This window comes from Lutra lutra, chromosome 7 (genome assembly GCF_902655055.1).
Source record: "Lutra lutra chromosome 7, mLutLut1.2, whole genome shotgun sequence".
NCBI classification, from domain to species: Eukaryota; Metazoa; Chordata; class Mammalia; order Carnivora; family Mustelidae; genus Lutra; species Lutra lutra.
Window position 1 is genome coordinate 21,414,488 of NC_062284.1, and position 21,331 is coordinate 21,435,818.

General features: G+C 47.5%; 1 protein-coding gene across 1 annotated transcript in view; it reads right to left on the minus strand.

Annotated features, from left to right (window-relative positions):
• The window catches only part of OTUD7A (OTU deubiquitinase 7A), a 358,018-nt gene that overhangs the window by 15,528 nt on the left and 321,159 nt on the right, over window positions 1-21,331 (minus strand). The window contains exons 10-11 of the mRNA XM_047738332.1: window positions 11,937-12,064; window positions 9,256-9,405 (exon numbers count right to left, since the gene is read on the minus strand). Of these exons, the coding sequence (XP_047594288.1) occupies window positions 9,256-9,405; window positions 11,937-12,064 (278 nt within the window). The remainder of the gene's footprint in view (window positions 1-9,255; window positions 9,406-11,936; window positions 12,065-21,331) is intronic.

Sequence of the window (21,331 nt, forward strand, 5' to 3'; positions counted from 1 at the left end):
CAAAGAAATGCTCAGGCTAAGGAAGCTCAACCCCTGGGCTCCTGAACACCCAGAGTGGGTGGTGACAGTCTCAGCCCCCAGTGAGTGTCCTTGGTGCATGCACCAGACATGGCTGCCAGGGTCTTCTCATGCTGTCATGCTAGTCGACCAAAAAGCTTGCTCCCCATGTCCAAGAGGACAGGACTGACAGGACTGCCATGCTTTGCTTCTCTCCCCTCTTCTGAGGGGGTTTTGGTGGGGAGCAGTGTTCCACCAGCACACACCAAGGACCACACACAGTACCTGCAGGTCCACAAAAAGCCCAGTGCAGCCTGACGGAAGGGCTGCACATGATGCTGCTTGGGGCTGGAGCCAATTCAGGACTCGAGGGAGATGGTGACTGGTGTGCTCCTTGGGGAGTGCTCCTCATGTGCCATGGAAGGTATGGTGGGGGAGCCAAGCGTCTGGCCTGCTGTGGAGCTCATCAGATGGGAGCCCTGTCATCAAGGCACATTCCTGCTTTCACATCTCTCTAGGCCCTCAGGATTACTGGTCAAAGACCCTCAGCCAGTTCTTCCCACACAAGCTGACTACAGCTGGTGTCCCTTTGGAAACCAGAAGGACAGAGCTCCATGACCTTGAAATCCTTCCTGGTGATCCTGGCTACCTGGTGGCTCTTTGCTGTGTTTGTGGGTCAAGAACCAATTTTAAAGCAACAGCCCTGTCTAAGTCCCCAGTCCCTGAGGTGCAGGGGTCTGAGCTAAAATTCTAGATGCTCCCCACACCAGTTCTTTTTTTCTATAACGAGGAGCCTTTGTAGACAGAGGCTTCCTCCTCAGGGGCTGGGCTCTGGGCTCTAGGAGGAGCAGCAAAGGAACATGGCACAAAGTCCAACGAGGTTGGCTGCAGACCACAGAGGGAAGGCAAAGCTGTGCTCTTGCCTTCTACCCTGAGCTTTATCTTTCAGTGGTAATCTGCAAACTTAGAAAGTGGCTAAAGACAAGGGAGGCTAATTGCAAAGACAATGAAGGTAATTTGCATTCCTTAGGCACCTTCTGGTTTCCAAAGCCTTCTTGCTTTGGAAATAAAATAAATCTATTTGATTCTTATACTGTCCTATAACAGGTGGGTTGTTCCATATTTTCTCTGTTATTGTACTGAGACAGGTACACAGATGGGCCAATTTGTTTGGAATATGATAAAGTGACTTTGAGTCAAAATCACTTTATTTTAGATTATTATATTTATAAAATTATATTATAAAATTCATTTAAATGGGGTACTTCATACTGATAACATGTGAAGAGAAATTTTTACTTAACAAGAGATGGTGCTGTATATTATAAATCAATCCTGTGAGAAAAAGCATGGTTTGTTGTCAGATAGATGGGAAAGGAAATTTTAGACTCTATTTGGTTTGGGCAATAATGAACTAAGAATTGACATTGAATTTAACCATGAGATGTGCATCGAATACAAGATTAAAAACTGCTTTCATGACCTGTTATATGGGGTAACTCTGGCTCCATAAAATCCCCAAATGACTCATTTTTATAAATATGGCATACTGTTTTCTAAGTGGCAAGAGAAAAAGTTTCAGGCTGCTCTTTGCAAACACTTTTTTCCTGCAAATATCCCATTCTGAGTCTCTGTTTCCAGTAAGTGAACAGCAGACTCTGGTGTGATCATCTGTAAACACTGGTCTTAGCTGTCTGGAGCTGACTGACAGTTATGTGAGCATCACTGCCCATGTTCTTATTCACACTGGCACCCCCCCTCCATCTGTGACCAGTGGGATTTTTAGGGACCGTGGTACACTGCTTTCTGGGTAGTGTGAGTGGGAGGCCTGAAGGGACAAGGGCAGAGCTCCTTGAATTCTCTGTGGCCCCTGGATATACTCCAAAGGCTGTCAGGTTGTTTGCACTTAGGAGGAAAAGATTATTTAAATGATTACCTTATATATTGATTTTTTAGAAAAAGATAGCCCCGAGTTACCAGGTGCCAGGTGCTGGTTTATCCCAAGCAAGCTTTGGTTTGGGTACCACTTGCTGTACCCCCTCTCTGGGAGAAGCGCGTTCTCTGAAGACCACCCTTTTTGGCCAACTCTACTTTCTGGAAGTCACACGGTCCGACCTGTCCGAGCGACGCTTCACCAACTACAGCTGCTCCCTGGGGATTGTCCGCCCTTCCTCAGTTTCCCCCACTGTCAGGTGTGGATAGAAAATGGTGGTTGGGGGGGGCTAATAGTTGTCCTTGGGAAGAACACTTCCTGCACACAGGAAGTGCACGCAAGTTGTGGTGTGGCTGTGGGGTGCAGACCCAGCCCAGAGCAGGAGTTACAGAGTGATTTGAACACGTGGTGTTAGGGAAGCCCGCAGGTGTCACGCCTGTGGCCACCGGGGGGCCCTCCCTGCAAGCTGAAAGATCACAGCCCAGGGTGTCACGGGGCAAAGGACTAATGTCTTCTGAAGCATGGATATGGAAACTACCAAGAAAGTATACATCATTTTATTTTAAAAGTCTTAAAATGGATCGGAAAAGCCTTGCACCTTCATCGTGCCCACACCTGACCAATCTCTGCAGCCCCCAGCCTTCCCTCTGCAAGCCCCTGCCTCTCCCTACGAGCAACCCTGGTCTGCAAGACACAGGAAGACTCTTGTACTTGGAGGCAGCTGACCTCACTGGTGGGTGGGGAGCAGCCCGGATGAGGCAGAAAGAGCTCTGAGAGAGTAGTGAGTTTGGGGCGCCTGGGCGGCTCAGTTGGTTAACTATTTACCTTTGACTCAGGTCATGATCCCGGGGTCCTGGGATGGAGTCCCGTGTCGGGGTGGGGGCTCCCTGCTCAGTGGGGAGCCTGCTTCTCTCTCTGCCTCTGCCCCTCCACTCATGCTCTCTCTCTCTCACTATCTCAAATAAGTAAAATCTTTAAAAAAAATGTATTGAGTTCTTTCAGAAGATTGTTTCAACAGGGAAGACACTTAGATGAGAGGTTTAAAGAATGCCTCTTGCATTTTTAAGCCTTTAGGAGCTTGCACACACAGATGAGACATGCTGGCCCAAGCAGGAGGAGGAAGCGGGTGGTAGGAAGAAAGGTCTAGGTCACAACCTAGAATACACTTTTTTTTTCTTATTTTGAGGCTCCCAGAACATTGTTCCTGAGACAAAAGGACAAGATGACTGCCCCGCTGGGGCCTGTGGTGACTGTATCTATTGGCTTTCAGTCCTGGGGTGCTGGGAGGCCTTGGGGGGGCACTCTCCACAGGGTGTCCTTTGTGTGAGGCAGGGCACCACAGTGGCTGTGTGATGACCACACTTGACAGTGGGAGATCAGCAGGTGTCCTGGAGCTTGACCTTCCCAGTCTCCTCTCCCACCTGCCGATGGACTCAAACAGCAGTCGGGGCTGCTTGCTCCTGAGCTTCTGGCTCCACTGAGGTCTGAGAGCCTCCTACATTGAACCCATGCTGGTAACTGCAGTGTCAATGCGGTTTCCATGTCCCTCTCCAAGTCGAGATGCCACGTGACTCGAGGGCACAATCTGGGACTTTCTACCCTTGCTCTAGCATCCTGCATGGCAAGAGGAGACATTGGGAGCATGACAAAGCGCCCCATCAATGCCTTGGGGTCTCCTCCAGCTGCGGACACTGGTCGCTGAATTTGGGGCACCTGGCCCTGGAGCTCATAGTTGCTGCCTCTCAGCTCTCTCTGTATGAGCCCAGGTCATCTAGTGAGGCTCTGCTTTGCTTGCACTCATGCCTGAGGCCCCAGAGCCACTGGGTCCTGCCCCTGGGAAGGAAGGAATCCAACCCCAGGTACTCATTATACCAGGTTAGCCCGTTTAACTGGGTGGCCAGTCACAGGTGCCTGGAATGGGGTGCCATCATATCAACATTCTCAGGGAGTATTTGTGCAAGAACATCCCTGCAGCTCAGGTCCACAGGGCTGTGCAGGAGGCAGCACTTACGGCACTCACGGCACTTGCTGATTTGTGTTTAGACTCACCCATTCACTTGGGCTTGAAGACTTCGGTATTCTCATTCCGTATTAGTTTGCTTGTGCTGCTATAACGAAGCAACACAGACTGCATAGCTTGAAGAACAGAAATATATCTTCTCATGGTTCTGGAGGCTGTTAGTCTAAGATCAAGGTGTCAGCAGGGATGGTTTCTTCTGAGGCTTCTCGCCTTGGTTTGTGGATAGCTGTCTCCTCCCTGTGTCCTCCTGTGGCCTTCCCTCTGCGTGTGTCTGTGTCCTAATCTCTTAGAAGGACACCGGTCAGGTGGATTAGGGTTCACCCCCATGACCTCACTTTACCCCTCAAAAGGCCCAGTCTCCAAATTTAGTAACATCCTGAGGAATAGCGGTTAGGATTTCAACAGATGAAGTCAGCCCTCAACAATGCTGTTGCCTCTCCTTTCATGATACGTGGGGATACCTAAACTCAGAGCAAAATCCCCTCACCAGTTCATGAGGGAATGCGGGATTCTGGCTGATCCTTTCCTACTATTTACCAGTTTCCGAAGTTAGGTGTGGCACCAAGCACCCTGCAGAGGTGGTAAGTGAGCCTTTCCCTGAGTATCATTATGAATTTGTGGACTGAAGGATCTTTGTCATATTTCTTCTCTTTCCAGCTATGATCCTCACTGTCCCTTTTGTCCTGTGGGGGGCATGCCCAGTCAGCCCAGGAATCCTTCTAACACCACCCTGGTGGTTCCTGAGGGTGTCTTGTTTTCTTCCAGGACAAGATGCTCTGGGATCTTTGGTGTATACTTCCTACCTTGGATCTAGCCATGCTCTCAGACACAGGTGTTTGGGGGCAAACAGGACTGGCTTGATGCTGGGGATGGTGTCAGTGGCTTGTCCTGCATGGAAGGTGAGGAGGCTACAGGGTGGGACAGAGGGCCTTAGTCATTTTGGACATCCCTGAAGTGCTTCCTTTGTCCCGTGGGGCCTGCCAGATTCCAGATGGTTGGAAGAGAACAAACACCCTTCCTGTCTAAGCCACACTGAGCTGGTTACCTGCTGCTGAAGGGGCTCTAACAGGCTCCAGGGAGCTCTGTGAATGGAGAAAGACACATGGCAGGACAGGGCCAAGGAAGAGAAAGACAGCTTTCCCACTAAATCTCCTCTCCCTCAGTTGCCCATCCTTGCCGTCAAGGATGCTAGCTCGGGTGGTAACTTCAGCAATGCAAAGCCTTCCTGTTTCCAAAAAGGTGCTGTCTGGGGACAGAGTCCAACACAGCCTGAAGGCACAGAGCCACAGAGCCATGGAGGCTTACTTTAAGGACAGAGAGAGAAGCCCTCATGCCTGGCCATGTTCTCAGTTCAGAAGGGTTTGGAAGGCCATGGGTCCAGAGCTGTGCTCTTGTCCGAGAGGATCCTGGCACAGGCCCAGGGCTTGAGGAGAGACAGCCTCTGAACATGAAACTGCCAGGTGGTATTCAGATGTGGGGGCACAAGACCATCTAGTCAGCTGCCTGGCCCCAGAGTCTCTCCCAGCAGGACCCCCAATGCCTCCCCCTCCCGTGGGGGCACTGGCCACAGCCAGGACTGAATGGAGCCTGTGGGTGTCCCTGAACCACAAGACTCAAGGGTGTTGAGTGTTTCTGCAGGACAGCCTGCTTCTCTCCCTGTGTTTAAAGACAACAGGGAGTTTTCTTTTAAGGAGTGGGGCTGAAAACCTCATGCACCATGGCTTTTTAAGGGCTCAAGAGCCCAAGAGTCAACAGTGATTTATTTCTGACAAGAGGCCAGTTGGAAAGAATTCTTTCTATACTTTTGCCTTTCCCCAGATAGAAGGTACTCATCCCTGCCGAAAGAAAGAGCACAATCCAGATGGAATTGCTAAAACATCACGCTACCCCTGATTCAGAGCTGGCTCACTGAACCCCCACCAACCACCTCGCCCCCTCCTTCCTTTGCTGTACTCCCTTGTCAGACGGCTCTACAGCCCGGAAACTGTAGGCGTGGAACTCAGCTTTGGTTATCAAGAGGCCAACACAAGTCCTTTGGGAAGGTTTTCTCCCTAAATGAAAAGATAAACTTTCAGGAAGGGAAGGTATTTGGATGTGATTCCTGGAGTGGCAGCACCCATTTTATGACCCTGAGGATAAAACCACAGGAAAATAATGGTGGATCAGGGAGAGACCAGAAACTTGAATCCCTGAGAATACTTAGAACTGCTGTGTTATCCCTGGACCACCCACTTCAGAAGGACTCTCTGTTAGAGAGGCAGCAGTGGCCCCTTTTCCCTATGAGTCCCCTGCAGCCCAGTGTTATTCAGGACCCATCTCCTTTTGGGAGGTCTTATAGCATAACTTTCTGTGTTTTATTCTATTTTCCTTGGCATTATAAGGGCTGGGAAGAGAGGCTGAGTCTGTCCCTTATATGGGCTCCTGATCTCTCAGCTTCTCTCCAGTATTCCAACCACCAGGTAATAGTAATAACTGAAATGCTTAGGATCAGATATTTGCAAAAGGGCCCCTGCAGTCTCTGCTGTAGGTCAGGAAAGGAGAGTGCTCCTGAGGAGCCCCAGGGGTTGGCTTTCTCTGGCGATGGTTCTCTTGACAGGTCCTCTCTATTCCTCCCACCTTCAACAGGTCCTTTTGAGGGGCACACTGGACACTAACTGTGGACAGGAAAGGGATACGGTCAATACCTTTAGGTTTATCTTTGAAGCAGCATTGAAGGATAAGGAGATAGGACTGCCTTAGGATAGGCAATGCTGTTTCCTAGTGATTATCTACAAGGCCACTGAGGACTTCGGTGCATGGAGGGACTGTCCTGCAATGGTCACTTCATAGTTAAGTGGTGATGTGTTTCAGTGGGGGTGAGGGGATCTAGGGCAGGGCAGGGAAGGTGAAAGGGCTCAGCATCTGGGGAGGTGGGTGTCACTGCTCTGGCCCACAGACAGGAAGCAGGCTGGGAGGTCACACAGCACCCCTCACACCACACAGCAAGGAAGCAGGAGCTCCCAGGCCTTTCCATGCCCACACTCTAACCGCATATGCTTTCTCTCTACAGCAACACTCATTCAGCAACCCAGCACTTAGGCCTGTTCTGTCTCCTGCCAGCCTCTGGACATCACACACAGCCTCCAAGACTACTTCTAACCCACCTGTCTCTGGGTCTCCCTGTCTGTTCTTCCAAATTGGAATAATTGCTCTCTTCCTGAATACAGCTGCTGCCTGCTTGGTGTATAGTCCACCTTGTACTGTGGCTTGGTGGGGTTGCCTGTCTCCCCTACAAGGTAGTGAGAACCCTAACACAGGGATGCCCTCATCTTTGGGGCCCCAAACCTGAATGTGGCAGATGCTTGACATACATTTACTGAACTAACCTTTGGCCCCCCAAACAAATAATGCAGGACCATTAAACTTCAGGCTTATATGTGGTGTGGGGAGCAGGGTCATGCCTGCCAGAACCCCCTAGCTTGGCAAGGGTGGCACAGGGAACAGTTGCTAGCAATACCCAAAGCCTAAAAGTTTGCAGAGCACTTATGTTCTCTCCAACTGTATGAGGGTCTGACACACTGCACAGAAGTTACCCAGCCTGTGGGAGCCACTTATATGTGCTTTGCTTCTGCTTGTGCAGAAGGTGGCACTGGAGTATTTGCCTGCAGTGGCTCACGGGGCCTGGATGGGTCGATGGGCAGCCCTGGCCACAAAAGTGGAGGCAGGGACCCCCACTGCTCTGAGGAGTAACCCAGTGGGCAGAGCTACAGGAACACATGGCACAGACACATAGAACCAGGGACGGGACCAAAACTCAACTTTGGGAAAAATAAGTTGTCAGAGGTGAGACCACTCTCACTTCTGCAATACTTCCCTGAGAGAAGTCAAGGGATAGCCCTTCCGCCTTCATCCTTTCATTGAGGGGCACCAGCATATTCACCTTGAAACACTAAAAAGTAGTACCTGGAAGGCCTAGAAGAAAGCTCAACGCCCTCTGTGAGGAGGGGGCTGGACATCTGAGTCCTCTGCCCAACAACCGAAGATGCCAGCCCCGGGACTTTCATTTTCCCTGACTGCAGAGAATCTCTGGGGAGACTGCACAGAGGGGCCTAGATCCTGGCTGGAACCCTAGGGCCTGAGAAAGGGCCCCCCCATTGCCCAAGGGCTGTGGTAAGCACTGAGAAGTGCTAAAAACCCACAAAGACCAGAAGGCAGACAGAAAAGGCAGAAATGCCTCTCAGGCTTTCATGGCTAAATATTGTTTGCTGTGACCCAAGTGAGATGTCTGTAAATGATGTGGAAAAATGATGTTATATTCCCACTACAGCTGCAGCAACCCTGCTCTCCTTTTCCTTCTGGGACTCACATCACTGAGTGACTAGCCACCATGCATTTTCTGAGACCACATCCAAAGTCAGGGTCCTGAAACTGTCAGTCCTGCCTGTCTTTTAGTGTCTTGGGGGATTCTCTGTCCAAACCAGAAACAGGAGTGACAAGAGGATGAGTTTCCCCCTCTTCACTCAGCTAGTCAATAGTTAACATGAGAAAACAACAACCATTCCAATCGGAATCCCACTGTTTCCACAGCAAAAATGCATATTGCACTGATGGAAGAGAGATTCTGCATGAATGACTGGTGGCCTGGAACTGTGCAGTGCACAGTCTGTGCGACTGGCCTGGTGAGCCTGTCTGCTGCACTGAAATGACTACCTCAGGGAAACAGTTGTAATAATTTGAAAGAGAATATCAATGTTTTGATTCAAAAGCTTACTCTAGAGCAGAGTTTGGCAAAGATTTTCCAAAAAGTGCTAGCTGGTAAATATTTTAGGCTCCTCAGGCCACACAGTCTCTGTGGCTACTACTCAACTTTGCCCTTGTAGTGCAAAAACAATAGCCACAGATAATACATCAAGAAATGAGTGTGGCTGTGTTTCAATAAAACTATATTTACGAAAACAGGCAGTGGGCCATAGTTTGCTGACCTCTGCTCTAGGGACTTAAAAAAAAATTACATCTGAGATGAATTATATCCATATAAATATACATGCATGTGAAAGGGGAAAATAGTAAGGGCTATTTAAGTGTGGTGGGAATTAATAATTTGCTTTGTATTTTAAATTAAACGTTGTCTTTAACACTGTTATTTCCAATAACATACCCATTCCAATACATACATACCCACTTATATACCATATACACATGAAACCCGTCACTACTGAGTGTACGTGGGGGTGCTCCCCATGGAGGAGCCCACATTCCACCTCCCCATGCCCTCCTATGCCCACCCTTGCCCTGCACATTGTCTCTCAGGTGGCAGCGGACATACCTTGTTCTCTTTGCTGATCTCTCTGCTCCATGGACACAAGGGCAGAGAAATGTGCTTGGTCGTAGGCAAGAACCAGAGGTGAGCAGTGACATCTGTTGGGAGGCACCTCCAAGGGCAGGTAAATCCCTCCAAATGGGATTGGAGCAAATGCTGTGGACAGAAATGGTGAGGGCATGTGGAGCCTGAAGGGAACGCAGGTGGTATCCCTCACCACACTGCATGATGTGGTGGGGCACAGGGAAGGGACAGTGGTCTCAGACCGTGGCCTTAGGACTCAGCCACCCCACCCACACGGTGGCAGGCTGGGTGTTGCCCACGTGGCAATGGGTGAGAAAGCTCAGGCTCACAGGAACCTGGGGATGAGACCTGCAGTCCCACCCATGCCCGGGGAACCCCTCACTCCCTTCTGCCTCCATGGCAGAGTCCTCCTGGCTCTGTCAGACTGCACCCTGGGGACAAGTGGGACAGGGCTGAGGGCTTTTAGCTGTGATCTTCCCAGGGACAGCATGCTGTCCTGAGAATTACACAGGTGCCCAAGAACTCACAACAGTGAGCAATGACATACACTGATGACTGCCTGGGAATCCATGTTTTTCTGGATGAGTGTCTTCCTCTCCATGTATGCATGAAAACATTTGTATCCAGGACAAAATCTATGCTTGCTTGTTGTATATTTTGAGAAGTTCTTCTGCTGAGTCCAAATGAACCAACCAGAAAACTCCAGAACCAAAGTGTGAGTCAGATGGGAAATGAGAGATAGGGATTGGCTCCTTTAGCAACGGGAACATAATCTTGTTCATTTCCTTACTCATCAAAGAGAAGGAAGAGAGACTTAAACCCTCACTAAAATAGAATGACTCCCAGAAATATCTGCCCCAATATAGCACATGCTTTTTAATCATAAAGAACTTTGCCTCTTGGCCTTGGAATCAATGACTCACTCACTGTATTTCTGTGAGCTGAATGCAACAACAGTAAGTTCCGCGATGCTTTTGAGGAACTCTTCAGTGTTCCTCAGGATAAAGCCCTGCTTTATCCACACCGTTTTGTTTTTCTTCTTAAACAATTTGAAAAAGTTTTATTTTTTGCTCTTTTACTTTAAAATCTTTTATGGAAAGCAATAAGCATATGTTGAGGAATGTGGGTTTCAGTATTAGATCATTTGGGTATTAATACTAACCATGCAATTTTCTTTTTTTTTTCTGTGTAATTTTCTTTATTTTATTTTATTTTTAAATTTTTTTGATGTACTATATGTTGGCTAATTGTACATAATAAGAAATTAAAAAAAAAAAAAAACCCAAAACACTGGTTTTGGTTGTGGTTCTGTCCATGGGCTGAGAGGTGGGGTAGGTCTCCTCTTGAGCACAGGTGGGATGGAAAGAAGCACTGAGCAAGTCTTGTGGGATCTGAAGGGTACAGGTTCATGTGCCCAGGGGCCCCAGTGAGGGTCCTAGCTCTGTACCCAGAGAGGCTGAAGATCTCAGCCACCCCTGTCACTGGGTTGCTCAGGGAAGGCTGTGGTGTTGGGCAAGACCAATGTAGTCCCAGTTCTCTCCCACCATGACAGCCGTGGCCCCATTGGACTTCCTTTGTCCATGAAGAGCCTCATCCTGGTTTGCAGGACCGTCAGGAAGTCCCACAACTTTTGTTAAGGTTCAGGTTTAAATTTAAGTTAAGTTGGAGGGAAAAGTCACTGTCTGGCATTTGCGTATCAAGGAGACCCTTTTGAGAAGTGATGAGCGGAAACGTGGTGCTGAAAGGGACTGGCTTGTGCTGGTAATGGAAGTGAAGGGAAGGTGAAAACAGTCTGGGAGGGGTTGGAAATGGGGGGTTTTGTTGAGAGGCTGGGGCAGTCGCACTGGGGGTGAACTTCCTGGCCCACCCTCCCTGGCCCCTCTTCTTTCCCTCCTCTTCAGATAGCATGTCTGCCTCATGGACTTCTCAAGTGGCCTTGCCGTTCAATCTGGCAGAAAGGCTGGAGGGAGGACCCACCCCAGGCATTTCCCTGCACTGAGGTGACCTGGTTCCTTCAAGGCCTTAGTTGAGGCTGGGGCACATTGTGTAGTGTCTCTGGGCTTCAGTGTCTACCCTGGGAGGGTGCGGAGAGGGCCAAGGGAGAGAACACAGGCAAAGGGGCTGTGAGAACTAGCGCTTGGCTCTTGGGGGGAAGGAGATAAGCAGCCTTCCTCTTCTTTCCTTCTTCCCCAGTTCACATTCTGCCCTGTGACCTCATGCTTTCTGTTTTTGTTTTTTTTTTTTTTCCTCTTTTCTTTTTGACATATGTAGCCTGCCGAGGGGCAGGAGAGGACTAGAGTCGCTGATGGCTGGGAGGAGGTCTGGCATCCCTGGTGGGCTGTGAGCTCTCTGCCTCATCCTGAGCACTGGATTTAGTTACAGTGGTCACTCAGCCAGATTCCACCTGGCCACCTGCCATTGACACAAAGTCTAGGTGGATGGGTGGGTGGCGAAGATAACCCCTCCTGCCACTGGGGAAGAAAAAGAAACACATCAAGTTGAGGAGAAATGAGGAATACTAGAATCTTCCTCCCTGCAGAATGAGGCTCTGTGGCCTTCTGGGAACCTCAACCGATATGTTAGGCTGTCTCTTCCTTCGCTGGGCTGTTATGTTTTCTGGATCATGCGTCATATATGGCTGTTTTATTAATGTATTAACTTACCTTCTCCACCTGAGTCCCTCAACATCGTATCTGCTACGACAACTATTGGTCTTCTTAATATATGGGCGAGGACAAACACATGGAACTCCTCTAGACTCTCGTACACAGGGTCCTCAGAGTTGTCCACACTAGGAGACAAAGCAAAGCAAGCCTCAGTTAGGGTGGGAGATGTTGAAGACAACACCCTCCATCCAGATTTGACCTCCATGGACCTTGCCTGTTGAGGCCCTTGGAGGCCCCCTCGGAGGCCCCCTCCCTGCCATGCCACCCACTGACAGCAAAAACACTAGCCCCAGCTCCTCACCCCTACCTGCCATGGTCTCAGGGGACAATGGGAGAGAAGCTGCTGGTGACAGTTGCTGGCCACCTTTAAGACAAGGTTCCCTTGGTGACAAAGGCAGCCCACCCAGAGCACAAGGCAATATGGGGCTAATTATCTAAAGGCACTTAATAAGGACGCAGTGGGGGCAGGAGGGCTGAGGCTTCCTTTTTTGGGTTATTCCTATATCCAGCAGCTTGAGCTGAAGCCTTACCCATAGGGGCACAGGTGTATCTGTGCACGTCATGTGGGCTGGTGGGGTCCAACGTTACAAAGATCTGGAGCCTTTCTAGGAAACAGTCCCCCATGAACAGAAGAGGGCAGTGAGAAGGTTACCTGGATTTCAATCCTCAGAGCAGGAGGGGAGTGACTCTGACCCAGGCTACTTGGGTGCTCCACACCTCACACTCCTGACTCATGTTTGAGGCTCAGGGAAAGAACTGGCTCTAAGAAATGCATTCACTCAAAACTCAGATATTCGGACAGAAGACTGTCACCTTGATATCCTTTACAACCCAGCCACCCTGAGGGAAGAGCCCATTGAGACAAGAGAGTCAGAGCTCGCAGCTTGACGTGGTCTTTGGCAGGACACACACAAGACCCTCAGGTGGCACCTGGACTTGTTCTTGAGCCCTTGGAGGATGCCCAGGATTAACTGAGGGAGGTCTGTCAGTGCTGGAGTAGGTGGGGCCAGAGCTAGCAAGTGGGGCTCTGCTGGAGAACCCAGGGTGGGGCAGCCTGGGAAAACAGCTGTACATTCATAGCCCACAGCCTGAATTACTTCTAGAACAAAAACTGTGACTCTTAAGGAATGCATCAAGGACCTGGGAAGTTTTGTTGTTGTTATTGTACCTATTTTTTCTAAGGATCGATTGATTGATTTACGCTGACTCAGAATGCCTTACTTTTTTTTTTTTGGAAGTTTTTTTTTTTTTTTTTTTTAAGATTTAATTTATTTATTTGACACAGAGAGACCATAAGTAGACAGAGAGGCAGGCAGAGAGAGAGGGGGAAGCAGGCTCCCTGCTGAGCAAAGAGCCTGATGTGGGGCTCGATCTCAGGACCCTGGGATCATGACCTGAGCCGAAAGCAGAGACTTAACCCACTGAGGCACCCAGGCGCCCCAGAATGCCTTATTTTTACACTTAAAAATACTTGACAGCAATGACAACAAGTTGGTGCATATAGTATTAAATTACTTTTCTGTTTGTTTGGAATCATTTGAAAGTAACTTGCCTATCTGAAATCCAGCACCTTGGAAAAATTTAGGTGCATATCTTATGAATAGAACATTCTACAAAACTACAACACAGTCATCAAAATCAAGGGTACATCCAATCACTACTACACTGATCGATCTAATCACCATGACAGATGGGAAGTCACAGTCTGCCAACTGCCCCATAAATGCCTTTTAAACCAAGACTCCAACATATTGCTTTTAGCTGTGGTGTCTCATTAGACTCCTTTGGTCTAGAACATTTTTCATGGGTTCCTTGACTTTTGTGACCTTGACACTTTTGAAGACTATGGGCCTGGTATTCTGTAGCATGTCCTTAGTTTGGGCTCCTCTATTTCCTATGATTAGATTGTATTGGATTATGCTGTGCCCTTCTCACGGCATCCTATCACGTGTCCTGGACCTTTGGACTGTCCCATTACTGGTGATGTTGACTTGGGCCACTCCCCTCAGATCATCTGTTAGGCTTCCTCCTACAGAGCTACTCAATTCCCCTCTGTCCTTAATAAGCATTTTGTAGAGAGGAATTTCAAATCTCTGCACATATACTACTCCTCACCAAATCTTGATACATTTATTGATATCCCATTCCTGGCTTCTAGTTCATTCAATGAGTTATAATCTATTAGTGATGATTTTGATGCTCAAATATGCCCTAGTTGGGTCAGTGTGGCTCATTCAAGCTGTGTCCTTGTAACATAGCCCCGCCATTTTTCAGAGGACTTCCTAGCCTTCTGACACAAGAATATGGCCCAGGTTCATCTTTTTAACATTTTTTAAAATTTAAATTCAATTTAATTAACATATAGCATATTATCAGTTTCAGAAGTAGAATTTATGCTCATTATATCCTGTGCCCTCGTTAATGCCCATCACCCAATTACCCCATCCCCCTACCCATCCCCCCTCCAGCAATCCTTAGTTTGTTCCCTAGAGTTAAGAGTCTCTTATGGTTTGTCTTTTTTTTTTTTTTTAAGATTTTATTTATTTATTTGGCAGAGAGATCACAAGTAGGCAGAGAGGCAGGCAGAGAGATGGGGTGGGGAGGGGAAGCAGGTTCCCTGCTAAGCAGAGAGCCAGATGTGGAGCTCGATCCCAGGACCCTGAAATCATGACCTGAGCTGAAGGCAGAGGCTTAACCCACTGAGCCACCCAGGCGCCCCTGGTTTGTCTTATTTTATTTTATATCTTATTATTTTTCTTTCCCTATGTTCATCTGTTTTGTTTCTTAAATTCCACATAGGAGTGAAATCATATGATAGCTGTCTTTCTCTGACTGACTTCTTTTTTTTTTTTTTAAGATTTTTTATTTATTTGATAGAGATCACAAGTACGCAGAGAGGCAGGCGGTGGGAGTGTGAGCAGGCTCCCTGCTGAGCAGAGAGCCCAATGTGGGGCTCGATCCTAGGACCCTAAGATCATGACCTGAGCTGAAGGCAGAGGCTTAACCCACTGAGCCACCCAGGCACCCCTCTCTGACTGACTTCTTTCACTCAGCATAATACCCTCTAATTTCTTCCATGTTACTGTCAATGGCAAGATTTCATTCTTTTTGATGGCTGAGTAATATTCCATTGTATATAGGTACCACATTTTCTTTATCCAGGTTCATTTTGTACCTTCTCTGCCTCAGCCTTGGATTCAGCCATTTCTCTAAGGATTTTTTGTTTGTTTGTTTGTTTTTTGTTTTTAAATAGTGGATAGTGGTGCTTAGAAGCCAAAATATAATCATCACTATTGGATTGTCATTGCTTCTAGATGCAGTGAATGGAGTGAAGGCATGTGTGTTTTGTGTGTATACTCACACATGTGCACAGATACTTCCATCTGTCATCTTTCTATTAACTTAGAGTCCACTGATAACTCCCATTCCAATCTAATACCCCAATGTTAATTCTACTCTAATTCTCATCTCCAACAGTGAGCAACTTGGCTTCTATTAGTCTTAAACTATTTCCTTACTTGATAATTCCCCCCCCCCCCATGTAAGCAATTCTCCACATCTGCTGTCACCCTGCCTCCAAGTTGTCCTCTTCATCCTACTGGCTCTGACACTCTGGCTTTGGTCTTCTGGGTCCTACCAATGTCCCCACCTGTCCATTGCAGATACCCCTTTGCTTTGCCACACTATATGGCTTTAGGACTGGATTTTTCAGGAAGGGAAGAGAAGTGGAAGAGGAGTATTTTAAATACACATATACATGCCAAGTCTAAACACAATGCTTGTGGGTGTGCTTTTAAAATTATCCTAGATGATTATTCTCTTACACCATACACAAAGATAAACTCAAAATTGATCAAAGACCTCAACATGAGGTAGGAATCTATCAAAATCCTAGAGGATAACAGGCAGTAACCTCCTTGACCATCAGCCACAGCAACTTCTTTCAAGACATGTCTCCAAAGGCAAAGGAAACAAAAGTGAAAATGAACATTTGGGATGTTGTCAAGATCAAAAGCTTCTGCTCCGCAAAGGAAACAGTCAACAAAGCAAAGAGGCAACCCACGGAATGGGAGAAGATATTCACAAATGACACTACAGACAAAGGGCTGATATCCAAGGTCTATAGAGAATGCCTCAAACTCAACACACAAAACAGATAATCATGTCAAAAAATGGGCAGAAAACATGAACAGACACTTCTCCAAAGAAGACATACAAATGGCTAAAAGACACATGAAAAAATGTTCATCATCATTAGCCATCAGGGGGATTCAAATCAAAACCACATTGAGATACCACCTTACATGAGTTAGAATGGCCAAAATTAATAAGACAGTAAACAACAAGTGTTGGAGAGGATGTGAAGAAAGGGGAACCCTCTTACGCTGTTGGTGGGAATGCAAGTTGGTGTAGCCACTTTGGGAAACAGGGTGGAGATTCCTTAAGAAATTAAAAATAGAGCTTCCCTATGACCTTGCAATTGCACTACTAGGTATTTACCAAGATACAGATGTAGTGAAAAGAAGGGTCATCTGTACCCCAATGTTCATAGCAGCAATGGCCACAGTCACCAAACTGTGGAAAGAGCCAAGATGCCCTTCAACAGACGAATGGATAAAGAAGATATGGTCCGTATATACAATGGAGTATTATGCCTCCATCAGAAAAGATGAATACCCAACTTTTGTATCAACATGGACAGGACTGGAGGAGAGTATGCTGAATCAAGCAGAGAGAGTCAATTACCATATGGTTTCACTTACTTGTGGAGCATAAGGAATAACATGGAGGACATGGGGAGATGGAGAGAAGTGAGTTGGGGGAAATTGGAGGGGGAGACAAACCATGAGAGACTGTGGACTCTGAGAAACAAAGTGAGGGTTTTGGAGGGGAGAGGTGGGGGGTTGGGTGAGCCTGGTGGTGGGTATTGTAGAGGGCATGTATTTCATGGAGCACTGGGTGTGGTGCATAAACAATGAATCTTGGAACACTGAAAAAAATAAAATTAAATTTAAAAAATATCTTCGGTGATTATCCTGTCCAGCCACAGCTAAGAGGGAGGCTGCTGTGTATGTGAGGTTCAAGTGCTTCCAGAAGCTCCTTGCTTGTCACTGTCACCCAGTAAGTGCTCACAAGCAAGTGGACAGTTGAACAAGGTAATAAGTAGCATGGACAGGAGGGAACACAGAATTATAACCTGCATACTCAGAGAGAAAAATATCTCAGTTAGAAATGTGGAGTGTTATTCCTTTCCTAATCCAGTGGATGGAGAGGTCAGCACTGGAAAGAGATGAGGGATCAGAGAGTCACATATGAATGCTGAGAAGAAGAAATAGCAAGGGGAAGGGGAGCTCTCTCAGCCCTGGGTTCTCAGTTGCACCTTCACTCCATGATGGAACACTCTGGTGTCTAAATAGCTACACAGAAGGGGCCTCACTGCAGCAACAGTGCAAGGGCTGACCAAGTATGAGGCACTACTGTACTGTCACAGCATTCTGCTCATGCAAAATTTGAAGCAGAGCCATTATATTTCAAACCGAAAAACCAGCCAATATTTACTGAGCACTTACTATATGCTGGAATGGTAAAAGGCACTGCAGAGGCCCTCAAGTAAGTTCTGTCCCTCCATCTGTTTATCCATCCATCCATCCATCCATCTGTCCATCCACCTACTTGTACAGACACTTACACATCCATCCATCTATCCACCATCCATTCTTCCATCCATCCACCCACCCACCCATCTATCTGTCCCTGGTTCCGTGTCAGGGATAGAGCACAGAGTTGGCAGAGGGTAATGGAGGACAGTCTGGAGCATAGTGACCTTTCTCCACACCAGTTGTGGGGTTGAACATGAGAGCCAAAGGTCAACTATGAACCTTCAGTTACCCAGAAGGTGGCAGAGAAGGTCCCAGCTGCACCCTAGGGGCAGTCTGAGAATCATAATGTCCTTCCCTCCTTGCTTCTAGCTGCTTGCTTACACGTTTCAGAGGTGTGTTTGAACTGGGGGTGGGGGCTTGTTCTGCACTTACTCGTCAACATCACAGCCATGCTCCAGTGCTTGATCCTGCTCTGTTGAATTCGGGCTGAGAACATTGGCTCCGCATCTCTTCAGGCTGTTCTCATGGGCAAATGGGATCATTTCTGGGATGAGACTTTGAAACTGTGGCCTGCCCTTGTGAATTACTGTGATTGAGCCCGCAGGCAGAAATCAGCTCTAGTGAAACCAATCCTGAAAATTCTCTTCCGCTTCTTACCCAGAGGCTTAACATCATCTTCCTGTGAGCTCACTGAGCAAATGTTATACCTAGGATTGTAAATAGAATCTGGTCTTTGGAAAAAGACATGTAAAAATGTCTAAAATTGGTGTTTACTGCTAAGAAGACTAACATGCATGTATAACTACTTCATCCTCAAAGACACTGTGCATACCCCCAACAAGTTCCTAATGTGTTCTGTGGCATAATGCACGTGCATCACCTCCTCTGCAACATTACTCAGGGAGAAAGGAGTCCTGAGAAAGGCCAGACCATCCACCTAGTGAATACCCCCTGGGGAGGATGGATGAAATGTGACCAGGGCAGAGGCCACGCTGGGAGCTTCCTCCAGGCAAGCATGAAGCCACGATGGTGGAGTGAGGTCCAAATGGTATCACAGGTCACAGAGAATGGTGGCAGGAGTCAAAAGTACAAGACAGATTTGGGAGTGCTCTGGCTTAAATGGCAGCCATAACCCTTGGAGAGGGGTCCTTCCTCCTCTCACAGTGCCACAGCCCTCCTCATGCATGTGTCACCAGCTGCATTTCTGAGTGGTGGGACTCAAGCCCCTCCCCCAGGCAGGGCTCAGAGCCATGACAACACCTTTGATGAATTGGCATGTAGACTTCGGGGGCCTGGTGATTAGAAGCCAGGGCCCTGAGCAGAGGGGAGGCCAGACCGTTCCTGTTGTGGGCCTTTGCACCTGACCAGAGACTGTGTCTGGCTAGATGGCAGCCTTTAGGCACAGGGTAGACAGCAGGGGCTCTGCTAAGAGCTATGGCTTGGGAAGCTAAGAATGAAGAATGGTGAGCACTCCTGGCACTCTGAAGGAGCCAAGTGGGTCTCAGGCTCTGACAGGAGCTTCAATACAGCAGCCAGGTGCCTTGGGGGCAAAGACTCATCCTATTGGCCAGAATCAATAAACTGGTGTCAATTGTATGACAAATATTTACTGAGTTATCTGTGATAGGTGTAGCGCTGTCCTCTGCGTGTGTGTGTGTGTGTGTGCACATGTGTGAAAACGTATGCAGGTCTAGGGGTGGAAACACTCAATTTGCAGAAGGTCAAATAAGAAACTACCAGGTATTAATAAACTCAATGATAGAAAGGTGGTTTCTTCGGACAGGAAGGTCAGGGAGGCCCCTGATAGATGAAGGGTGGACTTTGGTCTTATTTCTAGCTAGAAAAGTCTTTAAAAAATTAGACCTGGCTTCTACATCTTCAAACATGAGAACTCTGTAGCTGAACAAATGCTTTCCCTACTTGGTTTGCTGGTGGAGGTCAGAGAACTCTAAGGAACACTCACAAGAAAGCTTCTTGTCTAAGGAGAAGCCATCCCCTGGCCTTGGAGTGCCAGACAAGGGTGTGGGCACCTTGCAGCAGAGAACACTGCTTATTTTTCCTTAGAATACTCAAGTTTCTATCTCTGAGACTGTGCATCATGAAATCATTTAGAATTCTAGGCATTTCTGGAAAAGGCCAATAAAGAAGAAATGCGGGAAACACACTACAAAATTATGTAAACATAGCAATGAAATTGCAGAAACAACTTCAGAGGAAAAGCAGAATGAGAAACACACAAGAGAAGTGAGGAACCAGGACAAGAGATGTCCTGTGGGGGCTGCCTAGGGGTCCTCAAACTGACCCCTTTTCTGTGTCTCTTTTCTTTCCTGCTTTAAGAGCTTCTCAGCCTCCACTTAACCTATCTCACCAAATGGAAAACAAGTAAGCTCTTCTTTTATAAAAGGTTAAAGAGAAAAAGTTATTTTTATCACAAATCTCAAGATGAGTTGTTAATTTCTGCTCTCCATCCCTGCTTTGCATTTGTTAAGAGCGTGGGTTTATGTTTTTGGTCAGTTCTAAGTTGGGATTCTGGCTCTCTTTTGTGGGTTGTGGGACTTTGGGAACTGACCTGATTTTCTGAATCTCAGTTTCTGGTTCTGTCATTGGCTATGTTAATGACAGTTTCACAGCTCTGCTTGACACATCACATAATGTAACACATAAGTGTGTTCAGTGGATGACACAGCTCTAATTCCTGCCTGACAGTGCTGCACTTCCTTGATTCCTAGGAAATCCAGATTCTTTGGGAAGGCCACAGCTCCCTACTCTGGGTCCCAGGCTGCCAGTCAAAAGGGTGAGCACTGGGCCCATGAGGGGGGCAGCCTCTGAGCCCTGCCTTCCAATGGGTCAGGTCTGGGTGCTGGTGTCATAGGACCTGAGCCAGAATATCTCCCCTGGGCGTGTGTGGCAGCACAAATGGTCAGCTCTAGGTCTGTTGGTCCTGGGTCCGGCTCTGTATGTACATATAGCATAGCAACTGGTACCCAGCCTTGAGCTGGGTTGGAAGAGAACCAAAAAGAGCTATTGGGTTTGGCTGGCCATCAGAAAATTACAGTCTGAAGGAGGAGACAATATAAAACATACATGAGCCCCGGATGAGGCAGGGGCCCAGGACAGGGCGATGTGCACAGCAGTGCAACATTTCTCTGGGCAGAGTACAAACAAATGGTACTTTAAAGAGATAATGCAGAAGTGACCTTTCCCCCAATCCTCTGAGATGTGGGGTCACAGACACAATCCATGTTACCAAAGAGTTTAAAATACAATAAAATAGACATATCCTTTGAAAAAGTAAACTTCGAGAGGGTCCTAAACACACTCCTCCTTTTCCTGTCCCACAAATATACTTCCCACTTCCCACACAAAAATACTTCCCACTTCCCACACAAAAATAGCTGAATCCCTTTCATGACCTTTCCATTATTGACATGCGAGTAAATAGAACGAAAATAGCAGCACCTAGAAATCTATGTCTTCAGGGTTATGAATTACTAAATTCTGAATCAGAAAGTCATTCTGGAGGGTCGCCTGCATGGCTCAGTGGGTAAAGCCTCTGCCTTCAGCTCAGGTCATGATCTCAGGGTCCTGGGATTGAGCCCCACACTGGTCTCCCTGCTCAGTGGGGAGCCTCCTTCCCCCTCTCTCTCTGCCTGCCTCTCTGCCTACTTGTGACCTCTCTGTCAAATAAATAAATAAAATCTTAAAAAAAAAAAAGAAATGACCAAATATTAAAAAAAAAAAAGGCATTCTGGAGTCTCTGAGTTGTTGGAGAGATTCCAATAAAACACATCA